The sequence below is a fragment of the Strix uralensis genome, chromosome 18 (assembly GCF_047716275.1).
Source record: "Strix uralensis isolate ZFMK-TIS-50842 chromosome 18, bStrUra1, whole genome shotgun sequence".
Taxonomy (NCBI): Eukaryota; Metazoa; Chordata; class Aves; order Strigiformes; family Strigidae; genus Strix; species Strix uralensis.
This window is the reverse complement of record NC_133989.1, coordinates 6468836-6493026: the sequence shown is the minus strand read 5'-3', so window position 1 is coordinate 6493026 and position 24191 is coordinate 6468836. Positions and strand designations below refer to the sequence as shown.

Below are 24191 nucleotides of genomic sequence, written 5' to 3'. Positions count from 1 at the left end.
CTGATTATCTCAGATCATCAGTGTTTTGGATGACCGAATAAACAGGATTATCCTCTCCCAGTGCCTGTTAAGTCAAAACTGTATGGCGATCCTATTAGTGGATCGCAATAGTGTGAGTATATCCAAGCAGGAGATTATCTTTTGCTTGCTCTGTGGAGCTGAAAACAGTACCGGGAAATTTTTAATCTCCATGAAGGGGACACTAGAGCTCACAGAAAGAAAATTGAATTCATTTTTATTATCCTTCTCAATCAGCTGCCTAGCTCAAAAAAATTATCCCGATTGACGAAGTCATAACCTTCTTTCATTGATATACTACCGGATTTGGGATGCCAATGAAAAACATCTTACATGCATAGCCTTTTTCATCCAAACTGATCCCAGAATGTGCTGCATGCAAATGGCACGTGGGATTAGCAGCACTTTACAGTGGTCTGTCTCTGTTCCCACTGAGGTTAGCGAGAACAGAAGTGGGACTTGACGTTGAGTAAAATGTGAACCAGGCTGGAACACGGCCAGGACACTGAGATCAAGACTCGCATTCATTTGGAAACTGCTGGCACAATGGCCCTGTTGATCAGGATTTTGGGTTTATGTCTTGTCCAAAACAATGTAGCAAGATACGATGGGGCATAAAATGATGCCATTTTAAACATGTTGGTAATTCATCATTATTTATTTTTCAAGCACTCAAAGACAAAAATATTGAAAGAACAAGCAAAGGAGGAAATACCCATATCTAAATTAAAATCTTCTTAAATAAACTATCTAGATTTTAACACAGAGTAGCATGCAAGCAAAGTCAGCCAGCTCCCAACCCTTTTATATACATGCATGCAGAAAAATAAATTCCTTCAAAAGAAGCTTTGAAGAGCATAATTAAGCATGAAAGTTACCATATATTAAATTATACATCCAGTAAAAAAGAGTCATTAGCCCAACAAATGGGCTGTTAATGATTTCAGGTTTGCCTAAGGCCATAAGCTAATAAACTAGTGATTAACCAGTATTCCTGGGATGCTGCTGTTGAAAGCTGGCAGCCTGGTGTCACAGTGCTCACCCACGGTTAGGAACTGCAGAAAATACAAAACCAATAAAAAAGACGCACCGTATTTGGGTCATTGAAACAACCGAAGTTTCAGGCTGGTGAAACCCCTGCTCCGAGGTACTGTGAACTCCATTGTTTGTCAAGACATTTGATTTCCACTCTGTGTTCTGGGACTGCAAAACATGAGACTTCCCAGGTTCAAGCAGAACCAAGTGGAGTAGCCAGGAGAGCCCCTTCCAAGGCAAGAGAAACTCTCCATGGATGTGTCCCAGCACAGACCATGCCCGGGAGAGCCTGTATCACAAGTGCCTCCCTGTCTATTTGATTGATGCTGGCATCTACTTGGGAGACCTCCCTGCTGTCCCTGACCTTGGGAGCAGCTACTTCTCTCCTCCACAACCACACACTCTTGCTTTGGTGACCCTAGCAGCCATTTATATGGAAAGTAACACCACAAAAGTGTGCTTGACAGCTTCCTTCAGACATTTCTTAGCAACTGGTAATAAAAGGTAAAAAACAACAGGCCATTTGGTCAGCCAGCTCTCTCCAGCATCCATATTTATTTCCCTCTGCACAGTCTGAAGAGGTGAGGATGTGGGAACCAAAGCTTGCACAAAATAGTCTTCTCCAGGGCTGGAAATGGCAAAATCAGAGAGGATGGTGCCCACCCACTATTGTCAAGCCTGCAGAATACACAAGAGCTTACACAGGTATTACAGTTACTTGCATAAGGCAAACTTTTTGAAATTAAAACACAAGCACGTTCACAAACCTCACCTCTATACAAGCAAGTGGACATTTGCCAATGCAATTTCAGACAAATAAAACACTTCTTCACCAACATGAACACAGTGCACTGGGTACCATTATTGGTCAAAATCATTAGATAAATGAAGTTGTTCAAAGGACATAATTACTTAGTAGTTCAAAACAGAGAAGGGAAGCAATCCAGAAAATTGAAGAAAAAAAGTTGTTCATCCCTCAACTAAATCAGCATCTTTACCAGCAGGCCCAGCAAAGCTCCTCAAGGTGGTTTTACCATGGGCATGGGACCACGCTTGAACTCCCAAAACTCTGAAAGAAGAAATGCCCATCCACGTACATACTGCAATTCACAGAATAGTCCAAAACTGGAGAGGGACCCCAGGGGCTGCAGCCAGCCTGGCCTGCTGGGTGCATAATTCACATCACACATCGTCTGCTGAAGCTCAGTCGCGAGGGTTGGCTGGGGACACCCAGAGTGCCCAGCCTGCCGTCCCCGTCAGCTGCCCAACAGCCACCCTGGGAGGGGTCAGCAGCTCCCTTCATTGCCAAATTCTCTGCCTCTCTCCTCGCTCTGGCTGATTTCTCCCCGTTGCTCGCTTCCTGTGGTGAAACACAAAAGTGTAGAAACTGTGTTTCTCCACAGCAGCCCCAAGCCGTGCCGGGCACTTTGCTGTTTGCTCCCCAGAGAGTTGCTAATGGTTTGATCTGACATAAAGTTCTCACACTTAAAATAAATGGTATAAACACAGCACTCTCCAGGAAGGTTTAAAAGCAAAATGAGAGATTTGTTTTATTTAAGGAAGCTTTTCCTTGAGTATTTTTTAATGCTTTGCTAACCAGTAGTTCCGATGACTATTTTTTTAATACAAAACCAAAGTATTTTCCTCCTTAAGTGTTCTTGTGATTAAGGTCCAAGATTTATACTTCCACATAAGAAAAAAAAAAAAAAAATCAGATCCTGTTTCAGTACAGGCAATGGCAAAAACTCCCACTAACTGCAGTTACCAATAGAACGAGGCCCATGTACAAACTTTGGAAGTAAGTTTTTCAAGAAACTGTTTACCAAATACTACGAAGAGTTCACAGTTTTTTCTTCTTTTCTACTTTTCCTGACAGTAACATTTAAAGCACAACCTCAGATGGTTTTGTTGAACTGTTTTTTTTTAAATCACATAACTCTATGTGTCATATGTATGGTGCCTGACTCTTCATCTAAATACTGGGGTTTTTTTTCTTATTATTCCTACAAAAAGAAACATGACTTGATTTCGGCAGCAGTTGCATAGACTTCAGATTAAATATAGCAATCACTGACTTTCCCTGAAACTCAGACACTTCTGAAAATAAGCTTTTTGGCACCCGCTAAGGAACACACTGAACATCTTCTTTAGTTACAAGCCCTCAAAATAAAAAGAGCTTATAAAGTTCTTACATGTGTCTATAAGAATTTGAACTGAGATCTTACTTAACTCGCCTCATAAATATTCAGGGCTGGTCCTACTCTCACTGAAGTCCGAGTATCTTTGGTGTAATCAGTGGTGGCATCACAGTATACAGCTGGACAAATAAGATAATATTTAAACATAAGAATCAAATTATTCCTTTTTAACAGCCTCACCTGTATTAGTAGGCTTGTACAATAGAGGTCATTTAAGGAGCACCAGAGATACAACCTACACTAGATCCTGAATGCCAGGAGCTCTAAACTTCTCCAGCGCTCACAGATCTGCCCTTCAGTCACAGTTCTTAATATTTAAAATGACCTTTCCAAATTTGTTTTGTTTTTAATATGTTAAAAAATCTTTCCCACTGAAGTGAGTAGATTTTCCAGTGAACTCTAGCACTTAACCTTGCAGCATTTTACTATTTCGAGATTAGAGCATGAGTTTCAAAATTTGTCCTGAAGAACAAATATCTGCATGAAGTTATGATGACGTTGTACTGAGCCTAAGAGTCATCCTGGAATAGCAAAAAAATCCAAGCAACAATATTTGGCTCTGGATAGAAATTTTCCCAGAAGTTCAGGAATAATTGCCTCTCTTCCACTAAGGCTACAAGTAATTCTGAGCCTGGGCTCCCGTGCATGGCTCCTGGGGCCAACATACTGTATAATCTGTCAAAATAGAATATTCTGTCATTAACAGTTTATATTATACCTTTTCCAATTGTTTTCTTCCAAAGATGACTTTCTGAAGGGGGCTAATCCTGAAACATTTTTACCTCCTAATAGGCAGACATGTCCAAGTACAAATGCAAGCAGGCTTTGTGAGGTTTTCAACATTTACCTTCACAAGGAACTACAGCAGATTTGCATTATTTCTTATTAAAAGCATTTTGGTTTGCTATTAAAAAAAACCCCAGCAGGAGTGTTTTATTACCACAGCTGACCACAAGATGGAAATCCTTTTCCATAAGATGTCTTCTGATTAGGAAAAATACTAATAGAAAAAAATACAGCCTTTTTCCAGTAAAGGGTTTTAGAAGAAGCAAAAAAGATGGGGAAGCTCAAAAAAGATGGGGAAGCTCCTGGGCATCCCTCTTTGCAGCCTGGTCTGCCTGGCATTGTGGCAGCAGGAGCTGAAGGGAAGGTGGGGGGCTGCGCCACCCCGACTTTCCTCCCTTGCCCAGGACAAGCGCAGCTCTCCAGACACAGACACAAGAGGGGTTTTACCAGCAGCCACCTTACAGGGATTAATAAGATCTTTTTACCCAGGTGGAGAGCCAAATTGTCATCAATGTCATTTATCTAACAGAAGTTGAATTTTAATTTGATCAAAACCCAAGCGTTTTCCTGAGAAGTTCTTCCTTTTCCAAGAAGGGCAGTTTCACTCAGAAATCATTCTGATGGAAATCCCTAGCCTGCTCTAGTTGTTATGCCAGCAATGCAGATACACCAAGCAGAGAAAAGCACCATCGACGTGTGTTCATTGTTTGATTTGTAAATGTGAAGGATAAAGTAAACTCTTTCTTAATACCGCTACAGGTTTTGTTAGAACTAAAAAGCCCTCTGAGGAACGATTCCAGCCACCCAAAGCCTGGGATGGCAGAGCTCAGGGAGTTCAGTGGGATTTTATCTAACCTGCTACACTGTACCCTGCACCAGCAAAACCACTGGGCTGAGATCTAAATGCTAAATGTCATTTATTTTTGTTATTGCTTGTTTACAAAAATGTGCAGAGGCTTGCACTGGGATGCCACCAGGCATAAACAGAACTAAAAGGCCATTCCTGTCCCCAGGGGCAGAAGGGTTAGTGAACAGGGCAGTGAGTAGGAGATGTGTCCCCTTCCCACCTCCAGAGCAGCACAGGCTGCGGCATCTTCTGCAGTCCCGGAGGCAGGGCTGGCCGAGATGCTGCAGGGACCCTCACCACACTGCCGCTGCATCTAGCCTAGCACACTCCAGCTTGCTTTTGAACAAACTGTTACTATGAAAGAAACGAAAGAACAGCTTCTATGTTTTTAATTATCTGGTCAAGTTTTCCACTCTAAATCTAATTGAGACAGCAAGTAGGGAGCTACGTTTAAAGACAGACAAGACATTTGCATCTGTTTTGCTGATTATAGTAGTTGCACATATTACTTTAAACATCAATGGCTTGCAACTGCTATTCAAATGATATGGAAATTGCTACTTTATACTGAAATTTCCCTTAAGCAACAAAGGAAAGGATTAGCACATGGCTCTGTTTTTTTTTCTTTTCTCTTCTTCTTTTCATTTTAATAAAACACGGTGGCAGTGGAAAGCTCTTTGATGGTTCATGGACAACACCTGTATCTTTTAATATTCTATTCATACCAAGTTACAGAATATTTTAATTCTTTTGTGTAATTATTATGACAACAATTTCTAACTAAAATATCCCTCTTTATCTGAAACACCGAACTAACTTCATTTTCACAAGACCTCTTCGCCACAAGAATAGACATACACAGGCTATATGGATAATTATGCCAGGGAATGAAGGTACCAGCAACAATTTATAATTATTTTCTGATTTAGATAAAGCTAATCAACCAGAGCCTGTCTTATTTCCACATACCCAAGAATCATTTCTCATGTGGTCAGTCCCACTCAAGACTAAATCCTACCTGTTTCTAGCAAAATATATAGCATCGTCAGAGCAAATAAGAGTCAGACCACAGTCAAACCACAGTGTGAATATTTCCCACTGAAGCTCTCATAAGTGAAATCAGTTGTGTTCCAACTATTTGCAGGATTGATCCCGTCCAGCTCTGCACCTTTTTATGCAATACTAAAGATGGCACCTTTTTTGGTGAATTTCAATGGTAAACTTCACTCCAGGCAGCAGAGGTAAAAGATGTACAGGATATATAAAGACAGCTTTGCTGGTCCCCCCAAAATTGATTACTTTTACAGAAGACTGATTAAAAACACTTTACAGATTTGGAATTTACTGATATGGTAGAGAGACATGAGCAAATGTGTATCACCGGCTTCTTACATAACTTACAGGTACCTGCCAAGGAAGAGTTTCAAGAGGACCATCATACCTTTCATTGACTTTGTTGTTACAGAATCTTCGTCATCCCCATCATGTACTTTAATCTGAACACCTCCTCTCAGCACGGCTAGCCAGAATCTGCAAAGGAAAGCGCATTACAAACAAAATATTTTAAAAATAAACCCATGCAGACACATTGACAGAATTAATTTGTAAAACAGTCTGTCTAAAGAGACTGACTCACAACATTTCTATTTTGATGTTAAAAGCTTTGAGGCTTCAGGGTGCTAGAACAGTGGAAAATTATTAAGTCTTGACCAGATCAGATACTTTCCTGTTCTTGAAATTAGTTAACTAATTTAAAAACTCAAACACTGAACTCAGTCACTAGGTTCTTGTGTTCCTTAAGCACCTAGCACAGATCTGGTGAGAAACTTTCAATTCTTCACACACAGGTTCAGAAGAGAAATGCAAACAGAATGATTAAAACACAGCAACTCCTTTCTCTCAGTAACTAAAGTTTTAGTGCATCACCCACAACGGACAGCAATGCCCATCTAGAACTGCCTACATTATGCAGGAGCACAAATCCTGCTCTTATTCATGCGCCCCTGCAATCCCCCTACCTTTGGTGGATTTTTTTCTCACAAACGTAAAAAGGACATTACTTCAAAACATTCACCCTGTATTCATCACACTAAAACCAACACAACAGGGCCTGCTACAATATATTCAAGCAAGAGCTCCGATAACCATACTTGCACTTTTGGTTTTGTTAGTCCCACATGAATATTTATGCACATTTCCATGATATGTCCCCTGGTTTGCATAGGGCACAGGTTGTCAGCAGCTGAAAGCCATTAGCATCTGACAGCTGCTAAAATAGCTTGTTTGAAACAAATAGGTGGTCCCAGCCATTGTCTAGCAGGCAGGTGATTAAGGCATCATTACAAGCTGCATCTTCTTTGGCAGCTGCGCAGACAAGGAGGGCCCTTCTTGCACTGCTCAGACCTGCCTGGTGAAGGGGAGATTTAATTATTATCACTACATAATGGGTAGTTTGTAGAAGACGAAGACCTGACAGAAACAGATAGTGGGCAAACACAGGACACAGATCGCAGCCGATGAAGTAATTACAATCCAAATCAGGGTGTATGAGCTGGCCGGGAGCAGCAGATGTTGCTGTCCATCAGCATCTCTATATAAAACATATGTTCAAATGTTACTTGGAAAAAAGACAGCAGAACATTATTTGCATTATTTGCAGAGCTACAGGATGCTGGGGGGGATGCTCAGGGAGGAGATTATCACAGGGAAAATTCAGGGAATCTCTCCGGAGCAGAGAGGTAGAAGATACCCAGCACACGGGGCAGGGACTGCATGGACAGATACCAAGAGGGATCAGTGAGGAAGATATTCCTTGGCCTGCAACCTACCAACGCCCTCTCCTCCCAAACCTGCTTCATGGATCCGATTCCCAGGTAGCGAGAGTGGGAATGAACCCATGAATTGTAATTGTGCTCGGAGGAAGAGAGATGAAACCTGTGCCCTGGGCAGGCAGGGCTGATGATGACTTTCCACCTCAAGTGGGCAGCCACAGGAAGGTGGTCAAAGTCCCGCTCACATTTAACCTCTCTAGGTGAAAAAGGTTGTGTGCATAGCAAGTAAAAGATGCTGCTCAATTTCCGCTGAAGTCATGGCATCTTGCTGTCTCAAAAACAAAATAAAAGCATGTGTTGGGCAGAGATGAAATGGGGTGGTCAAATGCAACAGAAAAGAGGTACAGTGCAAAGCAGTCCTTCGGAGATGCTGGAAATGCTTGTCTTCATACCACAGTAATAAACACAATTATTCCACTTAAGGCTATTTCATAAGTTATTTTTTTAAAAAATAAACTGATGTAAAAGCAGGAAATGTCAACATGTGCACATTACCTCCTTTCAAACCATTTTCTTGGCAACCACCCCATCTGTTTTACCTCAATCTTTCTTCCAAAGATGAATTAATATATATTGTAATAAGTTTAACACTTAAAAAATTTCTGAAATTACTTTACCTACACAGCATCACCTTCCAGACTTGTGACACTATCACTTTCACCTCACTTCATTCTTTTTTTTTCAAAATTTGTGTGTAAACACATTTATGCACCAGTTTTCAAAAAAGCCATACTCAATAGCAACATAAATTTGGTTTGTAAATTGCCACACAGCATTCTGTCACATGAGAAACAATGATGTACGTGTACAGCTTCGCTGCCTTTGATGCAAAGCCAGAATCAGACATTTTCAACATTTCCTTATTAAGGATAAATTACAAAACAGACCAAGCATGATAGAGTGGGATGGCCTTGACAGGAATGGTGTCCAGGTGTTAGGGTTTCTTTGTTTAATATTGATATTGTCTTCCAAATATTGCAGCCTTTTCTCTGGAGACACGTAAAAGTCTCAGAATCAGGTTTTTTTAGTACAACCATCATTCTTAGATAATGTCTACCTGAAGAGAGAATTGTGTCTTTTGATTTTGTCTGGGCTCAAAGAAGGGATGTCAGAAAAGATGAATGTGTGTGTGTGTCACATTTTCGGAGCTAGTTTTCAATTTTCCCAGTTGTACCACCCCTGTAAGAAAGAAGATAACCCCTGGGGAGAAGCCAGCTGGACCCTAAGGTCAGCCCACGGATCAGCCTCCCACCTCTGCCTTTTGTGAGCCATTTGCAACATCCCAGGGAGCAAGGGTGCCCAGGAAAGCGGCTGCAGCAAACTGCCCTGTGAGCACTGAGCCCTCCTGGCAGATGCATCCTTGGGCCAGTAGCTATCAGGGCAGGCAGACAAGCAGAGCAGGAGGCTGTCGAGGCTGTAAGTCTACCTACAGCTCAACTTCTTCTGAGCACGTAGGGAATCTGGCCTTGATCTCCCAGCAGATTTTTTCCCATGTTCTGTGTACACAGTTACTATTATAAGCACAATCATGGTGAATGTTTGTGCAAATGATTAGCTCTGAATCTTCTTGGTAATTTATACATCTTTGTTACTATTTTTTATTTTACTTGTATTTTTGGAAATGGGGAGCGTGGAAATATACCCGCTTTCCTGGAAGCATACACACAATATGGCTCTAATTCACAAACCCTGAAGTTAATAAGAACAGCAAACATTTATGACTAAAATCATCAGGGAAGAACTGACCTCCATTACCCAGTCCCAGGGCTTACAAAATGCTCATCACTGCATGTTTGCGCTGTGTATTTTTAAAACATGCAGTGTTTAAAACATGCACAATTAATATTAACAAAGACCTGTAGTTCTCAGTGTGAGCGGCTGGAACAAGCACTGCTTTCTGCCTGATGTGCAATGACCTTTTGAAGTATTTTTAGGGACTGTCCTATAAGCAATATGTCTTGCACAAATTACTTCTGCCCAGATATAAAGCAACATTAACCATGAGAAGGAGAGAGCAACACGGGATGAATTTGTGTTTTTTAAAATTGAGCGACAAAGAAAATTACTGGAGTTTATAAGAGGATTTATAAACTGCATCATTTTCTCTCTCATTTAATCCTAACATATAGGATCATGTACCATGGATAAGGACACTCATAATAGACTGAAGTGTTATGCGATTCTCCCGTTTTTGAGTAAAGGAAGAAGACTACACTAATTAGCTCCTTGTAAGAAAGAGAATTAATAGAATCCATTATGTATTTAATTAGAAGTGTTTGTGTCTTCCAGGAAAGAGAAAGATTAATTTAGGTAACTACTGAAAGCTTTCAATCTTCATTAAGCTAGAAACTAAAGTTAGAAGAAACCTGTGTGGAAAAATACTTACCACTCTGCGTGCTGGAAGTGATTGCCTCTCTCAGCCATGGGAGAAGCCAAACTGCATTGTGAACTGTGGTATACAATTGGCTCATACAGTTACGTTATCAACATGTAACAATAATGAAAAAGTCTAGGAAATTACATGAAGGATTAGGAAAAGCTCAGGTAAAGAAATAAAATAGAAAGAGCAAAGTCAGACATTTTCATACCTCAAAATTTTCTTCAAAGTCTGAAAGGGAATGTAGAAACAAAGGAAATGCATATTCAGATTCAGGAAACTTAGCAACTACTAAACACGTGCAAAATGGACATCCAAAATACTTTCTGTAATTTATTTCTGTGAAAAAGTGCACAGAAAATAACTATTTAACTACCAACTGCTGCAATTCATCAGCTGGAGGAGGAGCCACCAAACACATTAACCTGCTTCCAGCAGTGGCCAAATCTGTAGAGGAGTATTACAAGCAAGGTAAATACAATGTGAGCCTACCTGGAATACCCACTCTGTGCTACAGTAGCACTGCTGGCACTTCCTGAGCCAGAGGATGATTTAAACCCACACTAACATTAACAACAGGAACAACTGCAGCAATCAATACCGTCCTTAAAAATTAAACTTAAGGTACCAGAAAGATTTGGTATAGGTATAAAATATACATATATGCAACTACCATGTATAGAATGGATAGAAGCTATATTCAAAGATTGTGATTGTACAGTGTTCATTATATGAAAAGCAAAACAAAAATCCCTGCACCTTTCTGCACATACAAACACAACTGATGTTTTAAAAAAGAGGTCTTGTTTTTAATCCACAGATTTTTCACACAAGTATAAGCTTGTGAAGAAAACAGAATCAGCTGTATTTTAGCTGCCAACAAAAACTAATGGTTGTGGTTGTGCCACAGACAAAAGCTAATGTACCTGTGTTCAGTCATTCTGTAGCAAAGAACTACCAGGAAGCTTTTTATTGATAGATCATACCACAAACCAAATAGTGAAAATTTAGAAAGGAGATACAAGATTACGGGACTTGTTCCTATGCACTTAAAATTAGAAATGCTAAGTGTCAGAGAATAATCATCAGCATCCAAAAGATGAACCAAGTTCCAAACTGTTTTTTATTTATTTAGCCAAGAGTCTTGAAAGAAAAGGAAAAAAAGGAAATAAAACTCAATGTAGAAATACTTCTGATGCAGGAAAAAAAGAGGGTATGATTGCATAAAGGATCACCCACTTTAGGTGACATTGCCAGATCATTTCCTTCCCTGTTACATCACCATTAGGTTCCTTAATAAGCTCATTTCTTTAAAAGTCACCCACAAAGGCCCCATGGCATGAAAATGCTGCATTCACAGGAGGCTTTGTTAGTGAGGACAGGGTCCAGGCTCTGCTGCTGTCTAAAGGGCGTGCTAAGCAGTCAGAGCACCAGGGATGGAAGCGAGTGGTGCTTTGAGAGTTAACAGCTCTTGAAGCTCTAAGGTGAGCAGTTTTAACATATGGGTAGAGATAGTCAAAGCCTTGCCAGCTGCTAGTGTCCCTCTTTCCAGCTGCCTTGGATGTGGACCTTCTTTGATGGAGTGCTGCAGCTTTTTGTCTGACCTGGTCCTCTCTGAAGCTCACTAGTGTAGACTATGGCCAACCCTGAAACTCTGCTGGATCTCAAAAGAGAGAGTCCTGTCCTGACAGGAGAGGCAGAATCTCAAGGCATCACCAGATCTTACCAGATTTCAGCAATATCACATGCATTTCAGGTAAAAATCTCAATATCTATATTCAGCTCCACAAGTGTTTGTTCTTCCTTATTAACTGTTTGAGCCTGCTCAGTCCAAAATCTACTGCAATCACCTGTTTTAATAACATCTGTTGAGAAGGACAGACAAGTTGAATAGCCTAACTGACATCAAACTATTAAGAAATTAAAAAACCCCTATTTTTTTTTTCCATTGAATCAGATTGAAAGGTGCAACCTGTGGGATTTTTTAAGACTTGGATACTAAATTATTCTGGTGTAATGGTGCCACCAGCAGATAATAGTTAGAACTCGTTTTAGCTGAAAAACCTAGACAAGAACACAAATTTCTTATTATTTAAGCTTCCAAAAATGTATAATTTAATTTTTTAAAACAATATTTTGGTAAGAATATGGAAGCTAAAAATTGGTTCTAAATGTGTTCTATCAGTAGATAAAACATTGGATTTATAATTCTCTGTGTAAGTTCCTTATGTGTTCCTCTATGATTTATAAAGACAGGGAAGTGTTTGGGACAGTGTGATGGTATTTTTCACAGTAGAAACTGGTGATTTTTCATGCCTGAACAACTGACAAACACTGGAGCAGTAACAACAACATTAAAGTCTGAGAACTGACTGGAACTCTTCAGGTTTGTTTATATGAATACTAGCCTGATAAACATCGAATATCTGAATGGAGCAACTTCTCTTCTCCAGAGAGACCCAGGACTCTTGTTACTCCTGTTGCAGAGGGAGAATTGAGCACCACTGCAATGTTGACAACCCAAATATTACTGTCACCTTTCTATCTCTAGCACCTTTATTAAAATTGGTCACTTCTCATTCATATTTACTTAGAGGTTTTACAGATTTGGAATATAACCCAACACATCCTCAGACAGGTTTGCAAGCATAAGGACTCCCAAGAAAAAAGTGGAAAAGTGAACACTTAGAGGTGTCGCTCCTCAGTTTGTTAGAAAGCCGGAACAAAACCTGAATGCAGAACCTCGCCACAGTTCACCAGTGCTTCTTCATTCCCTGATCAAGTTTCTGTACTTCTTGGAATCTACCAGCTCAGACACTGTCTGGTCCATCTTGGGTAAAGTCAGCGAAACTGCCGTCTGACCTGCTTCTGACAACCAGGACAGTCAGCGACTGTACACTCTGCTTCTTCACTGTTAGAAGATTGGTCTTAAAAAGTCACCTCCTTCACCTCCAACCTTCCAGTCTGGCCCAGCAAGATCTCTCAGTGGGGAAATAAGGCAAAGCAAGACATCTGAAGAAAGCTTCTCAAATACATTTGCATGAACCAGCTGCTTTGTAAGGCTTCCCATATGTAATTTGTAGAGTTATTTCAGGAACAGTTACATTAAAAGCCTTCATGAAGCTAAAACTATGAACAATTAAAAATAACATACTGTGACATACAAAATTAAAAGGTATGCTAATAAAGTATGCTTACTGTGAGAGTCTGCCTATTCTCCTATAGACAGAAACTATCACAGTTTGGTTTGTTGTTTTTTTTTTCCCCCCAGGACTGAAGCTTGAATTTCTAAAAAGGTGAGCAAAAAAGACACAGAACATGCAACCCCCCCGGCCTTTCTTCTTTTACTATTAAGGAGTAAAAATAGGTCATAAATAAATCTTTCAAAAATGCTTCCCAAGTCACCTTTAAAACAAGGATACATTAAAAATGCATTCTTTATGCTCATTCTGCTGAAGTGCTGGAAAGCCTTATTGTATTAATTATAACAATGTAAAATACAGTTATTTGCCCTTTCTTTTAAAGGACCAGGCTTAAATCCTACTTTATTGATATGTACAAGCATTTTAGAAACCATAACCACTTATTGATATATTCTTATCTGTTACATAAATAATGAAATTGCTACTTCAGTAACTAGCACATGGCCCTAAAATGCTTATGTCTGTAACAACAGCTTATGTGAGAATATATTTTCCTCTTAGACATAAATAATTTAGAATCAAGTAACTAATGTTTCTTTAAGGTGCAGAGTGTAATAATAATACAAGCTATGCAATAAATTTCTTTAATTTGGTATAGCTTAATCTTTAAAACTTGTCTTAGAAAAAAAACCCCCATGCATGATATCCTTCACATAAAAGAGACAGCTAACACTTTAGGATGGGCCAGACAACACTGATGCTACAAAGCAAAAATGACACAAAACTTATTCTCCATGCAGAAAGAATCTCATGTGAAACTTTAAGGAGAGCAAGGAAACATCAGAGTAATAGCTAACCCTTTTTTTCCCCTCAAAAATATCCCTATATTTTCTTGCCATGACAAAGATTTCATGAGAAAAAATGCTGCTGCGTCAGCCTACAGCTTGCCATGGTTTTTTCTCCCATAAATGATTCTAGATAATAAGTCAGTCTTCCACTGCATCAGCTCCAAAAACACACAAAGAAAGACAATAATGCTTCCCCAATTTCACAGGGGTTTGTGATGAAAAGCATGTAAAAGATTACGAGCGAGATGCTCAGATACTGCAGTAAAAACAAGCTTTAAAATGTCTTGGTGTAAATTTGTCCTAGTTTTCTTTAAATAAAATTATTCTGAGAAGAAGTCCATACCATGCAGGTATGGATTTCCTTTCACACAAGGAACTGGGAGTTAGATCACGGTTGCAGCAATGTAATTGAGCTAAACTAAACTGCCCTGAGAAGAGTTACTCCAGACTGAAATATGAATAGGGCAATATGAGAATCAGATCAGTTATCAGCAAGATAATTTAAAACAAGTCTTCCATCGGCTGATTTACAGTTTTCACATACAAGGATATACGTAGGAAACATTCTGCAGTCCTTTACAGCCACAGCCTCTCACTGCGTTATCTAAAGTTAATGGAGCTGATCTGAAGCACCCCTGGCAGCCCTTGGGGCCCTCAGTGCACAAACCCACAGCTGAAAGTCACTGTCACCCGTTGTGCATTCACACTATTGCACCTGCATATTTTATTTCGCACACAAAAGGTCAAAAGCTTGCCAGCAGGCTGCCTGCCTTCTCAGACACACAATGCACGGAGAAAAATAACTCCAAGGAGCTGCTTGCTGTAATTTCCTGCAATTTAAGACTATTTATTTTTAAAACTTTTGCTGCCAACCTCCCCATCTGACTGTCACACTCTTGCTGAATTTTATCATCAGAACATAGTAATTTATTAGAGATCAAATCCAACCAGTTATTTGACTGTCTTGGTTTTAAATACTACTCAGCCTTTTTAGCTGCTCTGAATCCTTAGGGCTCTCTATAATTAATGTTTCTTTAGCAGAGGCAGTAAGGGGACTGGCTGTGCACAGTCCGTGTTAACCCTTTGCTGAGACCGACGTAAAACCACAGTGAGGGCTGCATTTGCAAAGGGGTCGTGACAAATGATCCACAGAACTGTTTCTACTTTTGGCATTTGAAAATTACTCTTTTATACAAGTGGGCTGAGTATAGCCACTATCTACCCACACGATTAGAAACTGGTCTGTGCCTGCAAATGTTAATTAACAGATGGGGGGTCGCACCCACACATATGGCATTTGGGGAGAGACTGGAACTTCTGTAAAGCTTTTGTGGCAGCTAAAGTGATTTGAGATGAGAGAATGGGAATGATCAAGTGAAAGGCTGGATATTTGCAGTGCCAGGTACATATATGTTGGCTGTAACAGCGGCACAGCAAGAAACATATGTGAGGACCAGGGGCAAGCTAGCATGAAATATTTGAGCCAGAAGATGGGGTGGTAGGTGATCACTTCACTGAGAGAGAACCAGAAGAGAAGAATAAGGATGCCCAGCATCAGGCACACTGATTTTCCCCTTCAAATTTGACCCAAACACTGAAGCCTAATGGCAGCCAACGGGCCAAAATGAAGTGCTACATTTGAGGGGTGAAAAGGGGTCAGCCTTTTGCAGCCTGCCAGCACATAGCTGTCTCAAGCCCAACCTACCTGAATTTCCTGGCCACAGAAGGGTTTGCCCAACCTCACTCACGTCAACCACCTCTAACCAGTTGCCAGAAGCTTCTGAAATTGACCTCTGATAAGCTTTTACTTGTAACAAAACCCACTAGACTGGCCTTGAAAAGCAGGAATGAACCAGAGAAACACAGAGCAGCTGAGGTTGGAAGGGACCCCAAACCCTCACCTGGTCCAACCTTTCTCAGGAAAGGGAGTCTAGATGAGATTATCTAGCACCCTGTCCAATTGCATCTGGAAAACTTCCAAGGTGCTGCTACCCTCTAGAAATGCTCCTTTGTCCCTAGCACAGGTAAATGTTCAAACCAACTTCTGTGGCCTCCTGAACAAGCTTGAACTGACTTAACAAACAAGGGCCTACATCGACAGCAGCTTCAACACTTTCTTGTTCTGCAACTTGCCCTGCAACCTCACTCCTCCCTATTTTCCTCACAACTGAACAAGAATGAATACAAAAATATTTATGAGTAAATATTGAATTTTATTCCTACATTGGAAGAAAATCTCCTTTAGGTCAGTATTATCATAGCCCAGAGAAGGTCAAATAGCAGGTATTTGGCAAGAAGTAAAAACCATTGCACAGTAAAACAAGCCAAATAATGAACACATTTTCCTTTAAAATTCAGCATCTTATCATCCTTTTCTTCCAGCTATGTGACCTATTGCCATGAATAGAAAAAATATAACCTAGCATAGGAAAACAAGAATATTAATCAAGGTCTACTCTCAGATATATATTTTTGCATTAGTGAGTTTTTCATAGTTAAGAGGGCTGAATCTGACCTCAGAACATTCCAATAATCTGTTATAAAACAAAACCACAGAAAAATTACTATATTTTATATTTACTTACTAAAAATTGTTACTGCAATTGGAATTCTGAAGGGGCTGCCCTAAGAAAGCTTTGTCCTTTTCTGGGTGAACTATTTAAGGCAGTATCCTTGACTGAACTTCCAGCATTCTAGCTAATTTGACCATGTTTGTCTTCTATCCAAAGCACTCCCAGCAAAAATAGCTGCCAGAGCTCCTGTGCAGCAGTTGTCTCAAGAAGACAGTCTCCGATTTTTGCAGTTCTCTTATGCTGTATTTTAAGAAGATTTTTTTCCAAGTCTCTCATCAAATAGCTTTTAGTAGTGCAGATACGTTTGGTATAAGTCTGTTAGTTTCCCATGAGCAAGAGCTTTGGGGAGACTTCAAGAGTGTACTTGAATTATAGACACTGAATGAATTATAATTAAATATCAAAATCTGTGGTGGGCACAAAGTACCATTACACATTTTGTTGAATAAGTGGCAAAACGCATAAACTAAACCATCATAATATCAGCGTATTGTTCTGTTACTGAACTAACATTAAAAAAAGTAAAATTCTATTCTGAACTATTCATTCACTATTTCAAAAGAATTTCTATCAAAGTAAGCAGGGAATCATTACATTTTACAAATTGTATGAATATTCTATTGTACTAAGTAAGTCTGAAACGTGTAAACAATTTGTACTGATCTAAACCTAAATGTGCTAGTCTATGTTGGCACAATTTTTCTCATGACCATGTTTCTACCTACCTGTTTCATAATAGTAAAGACAGGTTTAAATGAATACTTGCATGAGACTTATATGATGTAAACCACTATGTCTCTGATACTGCAGCCTTTATCAGTGTGAAAAGTCTCATAGCAATTTAGCTGAACAAAAAGGAAACCTGACTGAATAAATTGCAATATGAGAGCAAAGCTTTATTATTATAATACCTACACTGGCATGTACTTTAGAGACAGGTACTTGTCTTTCCTATTACACTTTCTTGGAGTTTGAGCAGAAAAATCTATGAAGGGGGGAAATAACAGCAGATTAAAAAAAACTTAAAGCGGTTTCCAGAAAATGGTATTTTCCCCCTGCCTTTGTATAACTGTTGGTAGGAAAAGAACATGCCTTGACACGCAAACCAGCCCCAGAGTGCATCAGAGAGGAACAAGTCTTTGTTTAAAGCAGCACAAGGCTACCCTGCACTTCTTTATTCTGTCAGCTTCTGGTAACCATAGAAAACTGATATAGAGAACACACAGCCTGAACAGCAAATGTAAATGTCTGTTAATAAACAGGATCGTACATAATGTTGGATGCTTACTTACCTTCCTCACTAATGGTGGGTTAATCAGGATTCTTTATGTAGTTCTGTCAGAAAACAAACATAACTTCTTTAAAAACAAACATTTTGCTTCCGATCCCTTGGACCTCTGGTAAAAAAAAATAAAAGAGAGAAGAAAAATTCCCCTGTGGGCAAAGAAACAGTCTATTAAAATAGGAAGCATTCTGTGGTATACACAACATTCAAACATAAATTGTTGTCTGAGGTAGAAAACACAACCTAATTTTTGTATTTGAGTTAGTTCCTGCCATTTTAACTCCTTCTTAGTGAGCACAACCTGTTTTTAAGGTTTCTTATTCTTCATATAATTAAATCCTAATTGCCAAGGGCTGGACTGACAGATAATGGTGTTACTTCCTTAGGTTCGCTCAGCAATGCACCCACAAAGCTTCTGAATTTTAATCCTACCCAGTGAGAAGCATGAGAGTGCCTTTGTTTTGTAACACTACAGAGAAACATAAAATGATGTCATTATTTATGTATCTTTCATAAGGCATGAATATAAATTCAGAACAGACAGTTAATCTAAAAAGTCTATGCTGCAAGGAACAGATCACTGTTAGCGATCAATACTATTTACAATTTCTTTCTAAGTGCATAGTCATAAAAAATTGAGTCGTATTCAAAAAGAAAAGACACTCCTAACAGCTAAGCATGATGGTAAATGTAAATAAATGTAAATATACTTATGTGCCCAGTTTGTGCTGATTCCCAGGCTAGATGCATGTCCCAGGGAGCATGGGCTAGAATAGAACAAATTTCATCACTTCCTCACTTCCTTGTCTCTGTATCATGCTTCACAAGGACTTATGCAAGTTATTTCTTTATTAAGCAAGAGTACGCATGTATTCAGGCAGGATATATTTTCTCAATTCAGAGCACTTAAAAACCAAAAAATTTTCAGTTTCTAAAAATAGGATTTGATCACGAACCTCATTCTTTCAAAGTCTTAGAAGGACTTTTACTGGTTTCATAAACAATGACAGAACAATCTGAATTTTGAAAAATAGTCTTTGATCAATTATTTCAGTGGATGTTACATAAAGCAGCTTTGTCTATACCCATTAAACGGTGGCTGTTCTCAAATTCAGGCTTGCTTTCATGCCAGGTGCACTCACAAACAGGCCAGAGCACACAGGATTTTGTTCACCTGGAAACACCACTGGGTACCAGAGCACCACCCACCCCTGCCACAGACTGAGCCATTGATGCTTCTGAAAGTTACATTTATATTTTAACACATTTTGAGACACATATATACCTTTAAAATCACTTGTGTGTTTTCTAGGAAATCCAAAAGGTTTTTCCTTCCTCTCATTTACAAGTTTAAGAAGCTAGGGCCACAATATCTAAAATTGATACCTAGCTGTTACGAGACTCACTTTTGAGTTTTAGCTCATACTAGTTGAGCATTTATTTAACAGCAACTACTGATATGCTGAGAAATTTGATGTGCTTTCATTGCCTCTCACTCCCCAATATGGATTCTCATCCTTATGTCTTAGCACTGCTGATTTCTGTGCCTTGTGAAGGGGTGGAATAAAGAGCTAATTTTGTGGCAGGGATGCTGCTTGTGTTCTGTCTGTAAGTAACTGTTCACTCTCCAACAGAAAAGCTTTTTGTATTAAAGAAGTCACTGGACAAACTCAAGAAAAATGAACCAATCATTGTAAGAAAAAGATGCATTTTCAAGTTAAATATTATGAATTATTTATATTCATTCATTCATGCTGCTTATTGGTATTTGTTGTGAAACAACCAGCTAAAGTATTAATCAAAGGATTTAACACTAAATGGTATTTTTATGTTTAAATCACAGCTACTGCTCTGCTTCAGAGTGGGACTATTTCCTATTCACCTACCGACAGTAGAAAACATGGTTGGATTAAGAAAAAGTCAGGAGAACATTCTCCATTTATATCTTATAAAAGGACTTTCTTGATTTAAGGCACAGGATGAAGTTCACTGCCAAGTACGTATTTACAAACAGAATCACTGCCTAATGCTTTGTGATAGGAGCTGCATCCTCAGGGTGCAATTACAGCAATTATCTGGATGGATCTTCTCATCAGTAACCTTTGACTCATCTCCTACAAACTGTCAGTCTTCATCATCAAATGGGGAAAGCAACGTATTGTTTCTATTCAATCAGCTGCTTCTGAGAAAGAGAAAACTCCACGATCAGGACAGCCTGCCTGCCCATACATATGACCTCCTGTAGCTAGCCTGCATCTGCCAGGCGGAGCAGCAAGCCCCAGAACCAACAGCAGTTCACTCCTATACTGTTCTTCTGTCAAGATGAGGCCGGCGGCACCCTCGCACACTTCTGCATTTCTTTTAGGAATTTCAAGAGAAGCAGAAAAAAATCTTTTTGTATGCAAAGTACAGATGCATTGCCTAATCTTAAAAAGTCATGAGTATCTCAGTCTTCAGTAGGTTTTGGAGGCTATACATCCATTTTTGGAAGTCAGCCCCAAAAGGAAGAAACCACTGTCTCAGCTCCCATGTAACTCAAAGGAATTCACTGAACTAAACGGATTTACTGTAAACTTACACCTATGCAAAGATGGAGCATAGTCTTATATTAACACTATTATGACATTTATTATCACACAACTGTTATTGAAGTAAAACCCCTGCAAATGTTTTGCTGGAGGGCTTGGCCTGGAGAATACAGCCCATTTAAATTAAGCAATTTCAATTCACACATAGTAATGCTAAATGTTGAAGGGATAAATAACACAGTTCAAAGAGCAGGACATTTAAAACAGGATGGGAAAATAACTACTATAAAGAGTTTTACAACTTTCACTTCACAGTGAAACAGCTGATGAGTTACTATAAGAGAACAGAAAATCACCTTTGCCTTAAAGGGAGAATACCTTAGTTCTCTCACCATACAGTTCTTCCAGAAAAAGGATGGCCGTTCCAATGCTTAATTATAATCACCATTAGCTGCAACTACCATTTGATGAGTTAGTAACAAAAGCAAGGCTCTTTCTTATCAAAGCAAACAGCAATGTCACTCCTTTGCATTCCTCCCATTAGCTGCAAATGTTGTTATGTGGACAGGGCAGGGATAAAACCAATAATAGACTGAATCTGGGAAAAAAAACCCAAGCTAAAAATAAACAAAATCATTTACAGAGGTAACTCAAACAGTCAACTACCAAAGAAGAAAGAAAATAAATTCTTCATTGTCAAGTGCCAATTCAAAGTGAAAACAGATTGAATCAAAACTGTCAGAAAATTCTTTACCATTTTGTAACGATCACACACCCATAACGCCAGACAGAGTCCAACTGTTTCAGTGACTAACTTCAAACAATAGCTGGGCTGTTTTAAAAGCACAACAACAGGGAATGATGTTTGCCTGAAGACATACTGTATTAATGTAAATTGCTTTCAAATGCACATTCAGTTTCTTAAACAAAACAAAAAATAGGTATTAAACTGTGCGAGTGGAAGTTACTGTTAGAGCCATATACAACACTGTAATTCAGTCATACATTAGTGACCCCATGGAGTGAGCTTACATTCAGTGGGAAAGACAGCAAAAGGGGCTGTCAAAGGAAAATGTTATTCATTTTACTCTACTTTAGAAAGGTCTTAAGACTATGGAGTCTGTGTCTCCTTTATGAACCTTCCAGTTGCCACCAGATGAGCATTTCCTCCCTATGAGATGCTATACCACCACTCCTGCCCATGGCTGCTAGCCATGCTGCCATAGTGCCTTCATGTCATCTTAAGTGCTGACCTTTAAGACGTCATAAATGGTATTTCAGTTTTAATACTCTGAGTTTAATGTCTCTGGAAGTGATTACCAGCACTGGCTTAATGTCATTAGGTCCTTACCTGTTTGCTTACCACCTTCTGCTAATGTAACTTAATCATTACATACTGCAATACCCCAAGTTTCTATTTCTAGTTCAGTGAGATTAAACTAGCAATAAGCAGCAGCATACTGTATCATCAGTGGGCTTCACTGCTCCTGAAGGCAAGAGGATTAAATCAGAGATTAATTATGTTCTGTGTATCATCTTTCTTTTCTGTACAATGGAGACACCATAGCTATGGTTGAGAGAGACAGCTAGGCTTCCTCACAACAACAAATTTAAATTCCCATCTGTTAACTTCTTGTCAGTTATCTTTGCAGTATAGTTGCAATATTGCTAAATAACCAAATTCATTTTAACTAACAAAAAAGTAATGATGGCAAAGATCTTCAATAGATGTACTGACAGACAGCAGACATCTTTCCCTAATCCAGACTTGGTAATCAGCAAAAAGATCTGAAAGACAGGAAAAAGATTCGTTTGGATACGAAGGAGAGGATGGCAGGAACTTAATGATGACAGTTCAAGAAAATTTCTTGGAACATTCACAAAAATGGAAATCAGCTGGAAATCCACTGTTTCTTCATCTACGCTACTAGAATAATGCTTAGACAATGAGTAAAGATCATCTCATGGTAAAATCATACATCATGGCATGCACAGACCTAGTCCTTGTGGTGTCACTGACTGTGCACTATTTCTACACTGTTGTGCCAAAGCTTAACCTGGAGAAAATACAGAAGAAATCTACAGGAGTTGACAAGCTCACCCTTTTATGAAGGGCCAGATCACTTCTCATGGCCTGTGTGCACACTTTACCTTACCTTAAAGGACTTTCAAAATTTGTCTAACCAACCTGTTGCATGTTAAAAGCCCTAAAATCTCTTTAACTACAGATGTCTTAGATAAACATCTTAAATTATCATTAAATAATAATTTTACATGATATGTTAAAATTATTTATCAGCAACAGAAAATATATTAACACTCCCCCAGTGCACACTCCCTACACCTCCCTTGACACTGGTGGCACTCACCTAACCTTTCTTTGAGCCAACTCAGCCAAGGAAGCCAGGGCAGGGGACAAACACAGCGAAGGCACGTGGAGCGTTGGCGAGGCATCGCCGTCGGTGACCGCTGCACTGGGCACGGACGCCCATTTCAGTAGCAACAGGGCAGCCCCATCCCATCCTGTGCTTCAGCAAAGACAGACAGGCACACCCCATCCTCTTTCCTGGCAGCAATGACTACACTTTGTGGTGACACTAGGACTTACTACCCTGCTAAGGAAAAAAAAAAAAGCTACAAAGAACTCTTTTTATATAGACCTGGCACGCACAACATCATGAGCAAGATACCTCACCAGGGCAAGACTACGACAAAAAAATCAAAGCACCTTTGGCATGCATTTGCTCTGCTGCCTGCTTCAACAGAAGTGAACATGTACTGCCATCTACAGGGAGCTGCTCTAATTACCTCATCAGCCATCAGCTCGCAGCACAATGCTTAATTACACGCTCTCATGCAAGCACGCGTTCCAACTTACAGCCCCACTCCTGCTGACAATAGCTACTTTTCTTCCTCTCCTTGGCAGATTCTAGGATTTTTTGGGGAACAATTCCAAGTTTCAGAAGACAATTCATTCTAATCGATTCATCAAAATGTATTTACTTTTGCAGCCTCATATGCCACCTATCAGCATCATTGAAGTTACTGTGCTTCAAGGTCTCAGTTATATTATAGAGACTTATCAGTAAAAATGTATCCAAAGTACTGTTTTCACTCTTTCTCTGCTTTTATCTACTGGGTATGATGTGTTACATGTGCCTGTGCAGAAACTGTACTTCTCCTCACACATTAACTATTTAAAGCGTAGACAATTTCTGCTTGCAGAGGAAACTCAGAATGCATGCTACCTCTTACGTAGGAATCTTTTCCAAATAACTGGATTATCTGAGAACAGTGTTAAAGAATACTATAGAATACTTCAGTATTATCTGTTTCATGATATGAAACATTCCATATATTTAACAACTCCTCCATTATTAGTAAATTGTAATATTTTAAAATTGGCATCTGTTCAGGACATGTACTGTTTTAAAGATAGTAATAGGCGTGTACTGGTCTAAAATATGTGAATAATATCATTAAATTATCCCTCTAAAATAAACATCTGAAAGCCATAGTAATGCAAATTCTTAATCATGAAGTTAAAAACCACGAGACCACTAGGAATGACTCCTGAAGAGGTCAAAGCATTCTTTCTTGATTTCCGAAAGGACCCATTTCTAGCTTCTAACTACTTAAATAATCATTTTGCAAGTTCAGAGAGAACAAGATCTTTCATTACATTCATATTCCACTTTATGTAGTCTGATTTTTACTTGTCA

At 39.3% G+C, this 24191-nt stretch overlaps 1 protein-coding gene across 1 annotated transcript in view; it reads right to left on the bottom strand.

Moving 5' to 3' along the window:
• Positions 1-5284: 5284 nt before the first annotated feature.
• The window catches only part of CTCFL (CCCTC-binding factor like), a 36167-nt gene continuing 17260 nt past the window's right edge, over positions 5285-24191 (bottom strand). The window contains 5 exon segments of the mRNA XM_074888147.1: positions 5285-5304; positions 6326-6414; positions 7325-7353; positions 7713-7911; positions 22839-22938. Coding sequence (XP_074744248.1) covers positions 5285-5304; positions 6326-6414; positions 7325-7353; positions 7713-7911; positions 22839-22938 — 437 coding nt within the window.